This window comes from Triturus cristatus, chromosome 4_2, assembly GCF_964204655.1.
Source record: "Triturus cristatus chromosome 4_2, aTriCri1.1, whole genome shotgun sequence".
NCBI classification, from domain to species: domain Eukaryota; kingdom Metazoa; phylum Chordata; class Amphibia; order Caudata; family Salamandridae; genus Triturus; species Triturus cristatus.
This window is the reverse complement of record NC_140586.1, coordinates 218,697,839-218,710,041: the sequence shown is the minus strand read 5'-3', so window position 1 is coordinate 218,710,041 and position 12,203 is coordinate 218,697,839. Positions and strand designations below refer to the sequence as shown.

The 12,203-nt window shown below is 44.6% G+C and overlaps 1 protein-coding gene across 1 annotated transcript in view; it reads right to left on the bottom strand.

Annotated features, from left to right (window-relative positions):
* Window positions 1–5,663: 5,663 nt before the first annotated feature.
* The window catches only part of RPS19BP1 (ribosomal protein S19 binding protein 1), a 62,224-nt gene continuing 55,684 nt past the window's right edge, over window positions 5,664–12,203 (bottom strand). Inside the window, exon 4 of the mRNA XM_085601268.1 lies at window positions 5,664–6,219. Within this exon, the coding sequence (XP_085457394.1) occupies window positions 6,073–6,219 (147 nt within the window). The 3' untranslated portion in view covers window positions 5,664–6,072. The remainder of the gene's footprint in view (window positions 6,220–12,203) is intronic.

Here is a 12,203-nt window from a genome sequence, read left to right as displayed (position 1 = left end):
GCAGGAGACCTAAACAGGTGTTTCTGGTGCTCAGTATTACATTTCGGATAGCTATGCTGAGAGAGGTGAATGAGAGATTCCTGGGCCATCTTCTGTTATTGCGAGGAAGTAGCACTTGGGGAGAGTGAAAAGATAGAAAAACCTAAGACCTAGACGCACAGAGTTTTTTTTTTTACACATTCACAAGGGAAGAAGAGGCTCAAAGCAAGGCTAGTCACTAACAAGCTATATGACCAAAAGGTTAGCTGGGGACAGAGAACTCTCTCCTCCTTTGGTACATTCAGTGCTTTGAATGGGAAAAAATAAGTGCAGGTACTCATTAGAATAGAGGCGTGGCAAGTGGGCGGGGCGAAGAGCAATACATGATCGTACCTAATGATTTCTGTAGCAGTTGCAGCACATGTCAAAACACACGAGAAATGCGTTTGTGGCACGAAAACAGATTAACCCATTACACATAAGTACATTTTCCTCCGAAGCAGAGCGGAATCTGCCCTGGAGGAGAAACCTAACCTGCGCCTGCCGTGCTGTGGATCAGGGTACCGGTACTCTCCCTGGCTGCAGAGAAGTGCCGGTACTGAGTGCAGAAAAAATCGGCAGTGCCGGTACTCAGTACCGGTGAGTACCGGCCCATTTAAAGCACTGGGTACATTCACCATAAGGTGACCGCTCAAATCACAGCATGCCACAGAACGTGGGAAGTTTCTACAGGAACAGAAGAACAAGAAAACAGGATCACAGGAATCGGAGAGACCACAGAATGTTCCACAAAAGGAAGGAGAAGAAAACTATCTCCACCTCAGAATCTTTGCACTCTACTGCATAGAGTGCAAAATGAACATCCGGTGGGGGTAGAAACATCACAGAATTCGGAATCAAATGATTGGCGATCATTACACCAAATTCCATCTGCAAGGGACAAATTGCTGAACAGTTTAAGTGGCCATTTACCTCCAAAGTTGTAAAAAAAAAAAAAAAGGCAAACAAAATACACAAAATCAAAGAATCCAAACCTTTCAATGCAGTTCTTTTGAGAACAATCAAAAAACTAAAAAAAGTACTGGTCTCTATAAACCACTATGCCTCGCAAGCTGCCCGTAGTGGGTTGGCTGCAAGCTCTTGGATCGACCCCCAACTGCACACAGCTGAAAGATGCCAGAGGCAAGTCAGGACTTTCGCAGAAAACTCCAGAAATTTACTGAAAAAAAAACTACAGTTAAAGTGACTTTATGGTTAGGGATGGTTATAAAACAATAAAGCATTTAAAAAAAAAAAAAATCTGAAATTCCCTTAAAAAAAAGCCAACGTGACGCTTACAAAAAATAACCCATAAAAAACACTTGTAGTTGCCAGTTAGCTTCGATATCTGTTCTTTGTATGGGTCTGAACTCCAAGAAAGTAAAGCACATACAAGAAGTGTATGATCCCATTTTACCTTCCAAACAATAAGTGTAAGGTATGTCTAACAAGGTGTATAGCACAGACAACAGTGCAGACTTTACAGAGACAGACAGACACACAGTTCAAGGTGTTGTTTAGTGGTGGTGTTCAATGTGCATAGGTACATCATATATTATGCTCTCATGTCTAATGTTTTGGGTATTAAGCATAATTAGCATTTCACAGATATTTAGATTTTGGGATACTTCTTTAAATGGAGATTTGTTGGGTATTAATATTAGGAATTTCAAAGAGATTTTGGTGATCTTAATTTTAAAATGTGTGATTCTATGGCACATCTGTACATTTGCGTTAGCTTTTGCGTAAAAACAAAAATCAACATCAGACTGTCGACAAACCAGTGAAACTCTCTTAACTTCAGAGAGACTTGCATCTAGCTGTAAAGGTGGGTGTAACAATGTAGATAACTAATAAATCCTGAACTTTCTATGCCCCAGAGTGGCCCTACTATGGATTCTAGATGACATAGGAAATGCCCTATAAACTGTCTCTGCCGGTTATTTATTCAGGGTACTTATTGTAACATTACTGACCTTAGCGTTCACTTGCACGGGACAGCCTATATACCGTGTTCACCTAGGTCACATACACATTTCCACTTTTAAGACACACCAGTGTTTTTTGGCAGACGATAATTTTTTACAGAAACTTTTCCCCTGGTCAATACAGCACCTATTGTTATATCCATATGTGGTACCCTTAAGTGCTTTACCTCTTGTTGGACGGCTTTTGTCTACCCAAATCTGGCCAATTAGCTAGAAGTACTTCCTCACTGGAAATAAATAAGCTTGCTTACAAAATGGAGGAAACAATTTCCGAACCAGAAAGTTTCATATCCTTCTCTCTGAAGTGTCACATATGCTAACCTCACGAGTTATCTGCCTCTACAGATTCTTTCTGTCAGAACTCAATTAGAATCCTGATGGCAAGTTAATGCGCAGACATGGGGGCACTGCCGTCTTAGTACAATGCAGCCGACTCACAATAGCTAATTGCAAATTAGTAGTAAAATGCCTCTTCACACTAGATGGCTACTGCACTCAACAGCTTTGCTAAAATATATATATATATATATATATATATATATATTAAATTTATTAACTAAGGGAAATTCTTACCGACAGGCTCCCCCCAAGTAAGCTTATGGCAGATCAAACAGCTGTCCAGACTGATACCATTTCTAATGGCTGTTGGCACTTAATTTAATCTCTGGTTATCTGCAAGTGCTGAATTCTGATGCAAACACGTCAAGGCTGACCTAGCGAGAAAGTACAGACTTGAGGAAAGGGAGACAATAACACAAAGATAAAGGACATTAAACTCCAATATGAACATGGCTTAGTAGCAAGGACACTTTTGTGAATTGCAGTCTATGAGACAGCAAGACGAACATTTGGCATCTTCTCAAAATCAACGTGTCTAGGAGTGATACATTTAACAGCACAAACCCTTTCTGCCTCAATGAGAACCATGGGCAGTATTAAAATATCAGATGCACATTCCCAATCTGCTCTGTAGCCCATGCATGATAGGGTGCACCTGGCGCAGACCGAGAATGTGCACTCAATTACAAAAACAAAGTGTGGTTTCCAGTGTAGGAGCGAACCTGTACACATCTCAGAACAGCACATTACCGAAAGGCAACCAGTTGTTTGAAACCCAGACAGTGCACTCCCTCATATCTGGTGGTCACCCAGTTCTTTGCCAATGCACCCACACTTATAATATAGCGTGGGTGAACAAGTAGTAGGGTTTCCTCATTGGCACGCGAACACATTCTTAGGATATTGCAGCCACATAAATTGCACCGGCATGATCCATATTACAGAAAGGGCTTAACAAGTGTCTGCAGACCTTTCTGTAATATCAGAGTACATGGATAGGATAAAAAGCAGACGCAAATGTCTGATGTGATCCGGCAGCATTTTGCATAATGTAGCCTCAGGATTCATGTTGCCACCTCGAAAGCATTTTGGGATTTGTGGTTGGTTGGAACTATATCAGAACCAGAAATTATTTAACTAACCTTAACAGACAGAGTGCAGCAGCAGTGCCAACGCCCCTAAACCGTTGCACATACTGGGCATAGGCTGCAATGCTACACGCTTCACTGTTCCTTTAGCTTCGTTCAGGGTCCACATTATCAGACTGCTAAGTGGGTATATAATGAAAGCTCGTGTATTATAAACGATCATGAGGTCCAGTGGAATAGTACTAAAACTAGCATAAAAGGAAATATATCTAGAAAGATCTCCTGTGGAGTGCTGTACCCAGTTATGAAGGGTTCATATGAGACACTGTCTAGTCCTTAATGCATCTCATGGAGTATTGCAACTACTTTTAGCTACAATATATGTTGTAAGAACCTGGAGGTCACGTTTTAGGTACGCTGCCATTTCTGGAATGTTGTATCCATATCTGGAGACACAACAGCACAGATATTCATTGGACTGTGGATTCAGAACTGACCCTATGACAGATGTCGGGGTCTAAAATGGATGACCTTGCTACTATGCCAATCAACTGTCATTCATGTCTTTAACTAAAGCCTCAGAAAAACCATTAGGTTTTTAAAAGAACCCTCATCCACCAACCTTGTTGTAGGCATGCTTCATCTTTGGGTTTCCATCGAAGTTGCCACATGCACCTTTGGTGTGCTATGACACCTGATTACAGCGAAGCAGGTTTCTTTTTGTGAAGTGGTGAATTTGTGAGGGATTTTTAAAACTACCTCCAGGATATCCACCCTTAGGGAAAAATATTTTAATTATGGATTCCTTGGGTAGCGTGTAAAGCAGTGGTAGATGTGTCATGAGAAATTAGCGATCTCTCACATCCTAGAGGTAGGTCGACATGTTTCAGCCAATGAGGAGTACTTTCTTCAGGACCAATGTGCTATGGACAAAACCCTATGAGGGGGAACACACACACACACTAAGACATGAGTATGTGAGGTGTAGCATTCAAAACTTAAGATTTTCACCCAATTATTTTATTGTATCTAAAAAAGTTGAGTACAATGAGAAAAAGACATTACGCATGTATACATGGTAGTTTAAAATAATGATGAGGATAATGCAGAGCAAGCTCAGCGTGCGTGTGCGGTGCAACATGCTCATCATGCAACTGTATAGGTACTTCCAGTATTGTAGGCACGCATGTGGTACTTAAGACGCATGCAACAGTATAAGCACTTCCGATATTGTAGACATGTGTGGTACTCAAGAGACATGCCATTTCCGATGAATGTTCCGTTAGAGTTTAAAGGACATATTTGTGACATACATGCCAAAATTCTCATCCCGGTTGCTTGCCACAAAAAACAAGCTGCGACATACGAGTACTTTATTGAAGTCACTCTGCGGCAAATTGTGCCCATTCTTTTAAAAAACAGTTATGGTCGATACTCTAATATGGCAGAAAAATGTGCGAGACACATTCAAGCAATGCGTCGCACCAGACCAGAGAGGACAGTATCTCTCCCCGTATTTTGCAACACATTGTTTGTGTCATGAGTACCATGCGGCAAAATCCACTCCGTCAGTAAGGACCTACACCCCTAAACATTTTCTCTCGTCTACTATGGCGTGTCCATAATCCCTTCCAACATACGAATTATCATTCCTCCACCTCAGTCTTCTACTCCATCCCACTGTGACAGTTACACCAGTGGTCCATTTTAAAGCCAAACCAAAGCAGGAATTGGGGACAGTGGTTTGCTGCTACCCAATGGTCCCCTACATGCCCGCGGTTAAGGAAGATACAACTATAGGGAGAAAAACGGCAGTCAAACATAATATTGGCCAAAAAGAAGGGTGCACCAATGAGAAGCTATTCTGCTGCTGATCAGTGTTTTCAGTTTTGAAATTTTTTGCACCATGTGCCAGTGGTTTTGTGCACGGTCTTGCAGTCAACTTTTGCATGGCTGTGTACCCACATATGGGGCTGAAGGGGGCTAAAGAATAAAATGGAAAATTTCCAGTGTCTTCTGTTTTCTTTTCAATTTAGTGGGGGATGCCACAACTACAATTTGGGCCTCTCTGCTACATAGTTGAGTGCTCAATCACTAAATGATATGGCCTTCTAGATTCCTCCTGCGGAAAGCACAAAGGTTGTTGTACATAGAACATCACAGTGTATTTGGCCTTTCTATATATTTTGGTACCCTACCAAATACATAAAAAATAAAAGAAACTAAGTGCTGCAGCTTTTACACATTTTATTTAAGTTGATTTCAATTAAATAATCAAACTCCTTGTAACACGTTATAAAAAAGAATAAGGGTTTAAAAAGAGGCTTGACACATGGGAATAGTACATACCAATAATGTGGGACTGTGTGCCTCGTACAATACCTTTTCTTTCTTGAGAACTACTCCATGGCCTCCTCTAGCCGTGTTTGCTGCCCAGTTCCAAATATTACGTATCGGTTTTAGAGACATACTTGCAGCAATGGGGCAAGGTGAAAGCAAGACGACTTCCCATCTACCAAGTCTTTTTTCTGGACCCTGCAACTACCTTAACATCGTCGCACTGAACCTGGATAACACTGGAAGTGAATGTCTACATAGTTCTCTTACAATGTTGGAGGAAAACGTTTTTCGAGCTATCCTTATTTGACTGTGCCAGCTCCTCCCCCAAAATATTCCCGCTCAAAGCGCTTGAAGTCTGCATCAGTGAAGATGCTTGGCTCCTCCTTCTCCTTGGGTTTCTCTGGTGGCCGATCAGATGCCTTCCGGCCTCGGTTCTGGCTCAGCACCTGCCAAGCGAAAACAGAAGAATGAAGCGGACAGAAATGTGAAATTAGAACAACAGGAGGAACATTATCCCTCAAGTGCTAGTAAGTGACTAAGAAAAAAGAAAATGGCTGGAATCCAGGCAATGATATTTAACAGTAAAAGAGGAAGTTGTTGATCAAGGTCGGACTGGGACAGAAAATAGGCCCGAGCACAAAAATCACCCCCATGGGATAATCAGACAGCTAAAAAGGTGCCCCACATTTGGACATCATGGTCGTTTAAAACTTGAAAAGACAAGCTATGTGTAGTGTCCCCTCCAACAACGACCAGATGATCAGGTAAGTCAGAAGTATTTTTTATACAAAAACAGACAGGCACATCTGCTACTTCATCCGTTCTATTCAATCTGGCTAACTGCCAGTAGTGCATTCCAGAACCCACGCCATGTCCCTGGTAACAATCACCAGGACAACCTACGTGCACCAGGAGAACCTGATGCACACATCCTCCCACTTTAACAAACATAACAAAGATAATACAGATCTCCACTACACAGTTGAACCGTACAAATTACATAACTAATCAATGGTATGTGTGCAGTTACTAATACCACATACAAATAAAAAGAAGAACACCCATAAGAGTACATTGTAACATTTCCTAAACAACAGTTTAACCCACATTGAAATACTCTTTGGACAAGGGAAAGTCCTTACCCTTCTAGTAGTCTTGGACATATCCTCCAAAACAGTAGTCCTATTACCACTCCCTTCACACACTCTCCTGGTTGTCACTACTTTACAATCCCGCTAACTCCCAGTGGCATTTCCCCCACTAGTTCAAGCTTTCATATCCTCTCCTTCACATCTTTGCTCACCCTTTGTGGAATTTTCCCCACTCGTTCCACTTACATCCAAATGCTGCCACAGTCACTTCTCATTCAAAAATCTCAACATTTGATCCCTTTGCATTATTACCTTGGTTGCACCTAGTAAGCCTACTGAAATGCCAGACCATTCACTTGACAATTTAGCAGTGCAAGCAAAAACCTCTACCACTCGGAGAGGCCTGGTTAACTTACTATTGCTCTTTTTTAGGTCTCGGCTACGCAGCGAGCAAGCGCTGCATTGGAGTGACCTCTTGAAATCGCTCCGTACTTTTTTGGAAACTCGTGCATGTACTGCATTGTTTCCAATGAACCCTTGTGCATGTACAACGTTTACCTTGCGGGAGTGAGCAGCAGCGCCATCTGTTTGCAATTATTGTGGCCGCCGCTGCTCGCTCCCCTAAGGTAAACGCCGTACATGCACGATGGACTTTCACGGCCGCGCTTGTTTTCATTATGAGCGCTTTTCACCAAACACGCGTGAGCCAGCCCATTACATGCTGCATGACACTGTCCCACTTAGAAAGCGCTTCAATGTAATCAAGCACTTCGGACGCCACACACATGTTTATGCTTTTAAAATTTTTTATGATTAATAGCACCCGATTTGTTCGCTCTCCTCCCTGTGTGCCGTGTTCATCAAAGAAAGCCATGCAGCCTCTTACTCGCACGCGCCTTTGTTCCTCACTCCATAACGTTCGTGTTGTTTATTTGATATAAGCTTGCTCGTGTCGTCAATCTACAGCTGCGATGGCATGGCATAGAAATCTGTGCCTTTTATTTTCTCAAGACGCGCTTCATGTTTCAGCGCACCTTTTATTTTATCTGCACGGTATTACAATAGTAGCGTTTGCAAATATCTGTCATCACTGTTGTTCCACGATCACCTATTGGATATCGTATACATGTACAGGTCCTTGTGCTTAATGTAACTACGCTTATCAATAGACGAAGACATCGCCCACATGAATATGTGCAGTTAGCGGCCATGTTTAAGTAGGGCTGTGATCGCCAGCATCCCAACACCACCCATTCTCCGACTGGAAGATGATTTGTTTACATGCAACTAAGGAACACAACAAGACCTTCCTGATGGACGAGTCGTCCAGCGTGCGCTACGCCAACTTCGTGAACGAGCTGAAATTCATGAAGAAGCTGCTGTCAGACTTCCCCCGTGGTGCCCTCTGCCACCAGAGTGGCCATAGTGACGTTCTCTTCCAAGAAAAACGTGCAGTCCCGCGTGGACTACATCTCCGCGATCCAGTCCCACCAGCACAAGTGCTCCCTGCTGAACAAGGAGATCCCGGCAATCACCTACAAAGGAGGAGGAATGTACACGAAGGGGGCTTTCCAGCAAGCGGCGGTAAGGCTATGACTGTAACCTGTTCGCGCGCCAATTGCCCTTTATAACTCCCTCCACAGAGAGCAGTGGCGCCACGCACTCAACATGTAGTAACTCCACGTGCATGTCATACTGTAATTTACGGTGATGTCATCCGTGCGCCTTGTCCTGAATGCGATTTTTTTAATGTGATAAACAAAGTGCTTGAATTGCAACCATAGAAGTACACGTGCTCGTTATCTAAGTGTACCAGTTTGATAAATAGAAGTGCTGGTTACCCCCTATTAAATTGGACATATGCTGATAATTGCGGACACTCTCCCCTTAAAATTTAAGAAGTGCAGGTACTGAGTGTATGACGGTACAAGCTGCCCATTTTGAAGCAATGCATCATCACTCCACCAATGCCCACCTGCCCTACCACCGGTCACTTCCTATTAATCCCACCAAGTGACCCAGCCACTTCAGGGAACCTCACAAAATGTATCCCTCACTGCACCACCACCTGCCCTCCCCTTGTACACTAGAAAATACCCCCCTGCCGCCCACCTGCTCACCAACCACCCTCTTCAGCTATGTTTCACATAAAATTTTTTCCACCACCCAGCCTCACAAACCCTCCTATCAGACACCACACACCACTTTCCCCGTTTGTCTTTTGTTGTCTCTTTCCCAAATCACTTAGTTTGCACCTTCCCCTCTTCACCCATCTGCACCCTCGTCCCATCATTTAAAGGCGTCATCTAAAGGAGCATTCCCCGCCGTCCTCTCGTTTACTCGTGGAGATGTTCCTGCGTTATCTTCTCCTCGATTTGAGACCCCGCCTCGCTGTCCCATTTCACGGGTGGTCCCCAATCTCGACTTTCATTTATTTGGACAGAGGCTTTTTTTCTCTCTTTGGGTTATTTGAGGAGTGGTCTCAGCTCAGCCCCAATTTATTTGCAGAGTGATGTCGGCTCACGTATTTTGCTCCCTTCCTAGTATTCCCTTGCTAGTGTCCCTCTGCTCACTGCTCTCTTGACCCAAATTGAGGAGCGTTCTCTTCTTTCTGGCTCTCACCCCACTCGAACTACCCCAGGCTCTTATTTGAGAGGCTTCCCAGCTGTTATTCCCACTTGCTTGCACCCATTTAAATAGTTGTTCGTGTTCCATTGACCCTCCACATCTCCCCCTCTCTCTCTCTCTCTCTCTCTTAGACTCTCTCTCTCTCAGACTCTCTCTCTCTCTCTCTCTCTTAGACTCTCTCTCTAAATAACTCTCTCTCTCTCCCACTAAATAACAACACTCTCTCACTAACTAACTCTCTCATTAACAAACTATCACACTAACTGTTACACAGGTACTATTTCCCAAGCTTCAGCCTCCTGTTATTTATGCTCCCCCATAACAAAACAAGCATTGGCATAGCCAATAGGTCTCGCCTATGGGACCTTATTAGTGTTTAGTTATCGAGCACAATATCCTTGGTGCAACAACATTAACTGTTGCATAGCTAAACACTTATAAGCTCCCAAAGGCGAGACCTATTGGCTATTCCAATGCTTTTTGACCTTGCAATCAACCTTGACACTCATCCAATCGTCCTTCTGCAATGAAACACTTTACACATTTCTCTTTTTATCATAGTAATCCTTATTGGCTCTTTGCACTAAAAAACAATTCTTAATAACGATCGCAGGAGACCACTTACTTTTCAAATCTCTAGACACCCATTCTTTATTATCCTTTGTGAACAGTTCTCGTCCCCTCAACATTTTAAATGGACTATAAACGGTCACCGACGGAGTAATTCTATACACCCAGATTAACTTGTTCACTTCCTTCTCTTAATTCCTTCCAGCATTCACAGCTGCTTGTACACTACCCATAATCACACAGTTGAACCTCTCCACACAAACATTACCTTCAGGATGGTATACCACTGTGTGCAAGGCGCACACCATACCTGGAGTGGAAGATCTCCACTTTGTCTGCCCTAAATTGTGGACCATTGCCACTCAAAAACGTCTTAGGAATGCCCTCCCTCAGAAAGGTCCCCCTCCAAAAAAGAGATCACTTCTTCCGCATACACTATGGAAAGCACTCTAACTTTAGGCCACTTGGAATACAAGTCCATAAGGACAATGACAAATTTGGGCTTCCGCCCCTCTGTCCAGAATAGGACCCAAATGTCACCAGCTAACAATTGCCAAGGACCTTCTGGTAACTCCGTCACACCTAACAAAGGTCTCAAAATCTTCTGGGTTTTGTCAACACTGGAGCAATTACTGCATTGACGCACAAACCTTTCCATATCAGAGTCCAAACCTGGCCACCAGTAAAAAGTTTTGATACTTTTTTTTTTTAAGTTAAAAATTCTTAAATGCCGCTCATGCATTAACTCCAGAATCCTTCCTCTCAATTCACAAGGAGAAACCAGAAACCACTTTAAACCCCCTCAACAGAAATCCTTTTATCAGAAACAGAAAAATCCTCTCCGAGTTACCAACATTTCTCAACTTCCACATCATGTGTGTTCTTGGCAGGCCATTCGTCAACCACAAACTTCTTAATTTCTTACTTTACCTCATCTTCTCTGTAGTGCTCCAACCATTTGTTCTCAAGAATGGCAAGGCCATCCTCACCAATAATAGCAACACTGTACTCGTCCCACTCATCCGGCAAAGGAACCTCCCCGCTAACAGGGGACCTACTAAACAAATCTGTGACCTTGGGGGCGCTAGGTGGCGCACACGCAAGATGGCCGCACAAGCATGAGGCTCCGGCAGCCCGATGTTTTAATCCTGTATTTATCCTGCTTAATGGCCTCCTCACTGCTTGGAAAAGCCATTTACTGACAGACAAACTGGCTGCTGACTCGCTGAGAAAACCGACGATTTTGGGCCAACCCTTCTCCTGATCTGGCAGCGCAAAGAATTGACAGAGGGAGAGGGCGGAGAGGCGAGGCGATCCAGAGCGGCCTCAGTCGCTACGGGAGTCTGCTGCTGCCCACGCGGAGCCCAGGCCAGGAGGAGCGGATCTGGTGACGGTGAAGGACATATTGTGCCGGAACCCTAAGCGGCGCTGAAAACAGCTTCCTACCTGGAAGTGAGGAACTCCGCCTGTTGCTGCATCGGCGGGGGAAGCCTCGGCCCGCACCGTGGCGGAAGGAGGTAGGTGGGCAAACAGGAGCATTGCTGGCGGCGGCCACCATAAGCTCCCGTCGCGGGGAGAGGAGAGTCCCTGCTGCTGCCTGGTGAGTGAAGTCGGCGCCCGGAGGAGTGCCAGGGGGCCGTGTCGTCCTTGCGATCTCCGGGACCAGATGAACGGTGCTCCCTGTGCACGTCTGTAGGCCTTCCCGCCTCGCGGCGTTAGTGGAACAGCCCGTCGCTGACAAGATACTCCTGTAAATAGGTGGCTGGCCTGAATCTTACCTGCGGGCCATACTGCGGGAGGAGGGGGAGCAATTCATCGGTGGTGCGGCCCACGACACCGGCCCTCTCCCCAGGGACTCCTCGGATTGAGGCTAGAGGGGGACGGAGTGGCCTACTGTTGTCGGCCTCCTGAGCTGATATAGGTGGCTAAGCGCCCCTGGACTGGAGCTGTGGCGGGAGGAAGCACTACCGGTCGCCATCTAGAGAAATGCGGGGCTGACAATATGCTTTCACCATTCGGTCACAGCTGCTATTGTTGGGAACGTGGGGACCTAATCCGGGGGGGGCCACGTCGCTTTGAGAGGTGAGGCTCCTGATAGAGCTTTGCTGGGGACCACACCTGGAATTCTCCCCTTAAAAAGC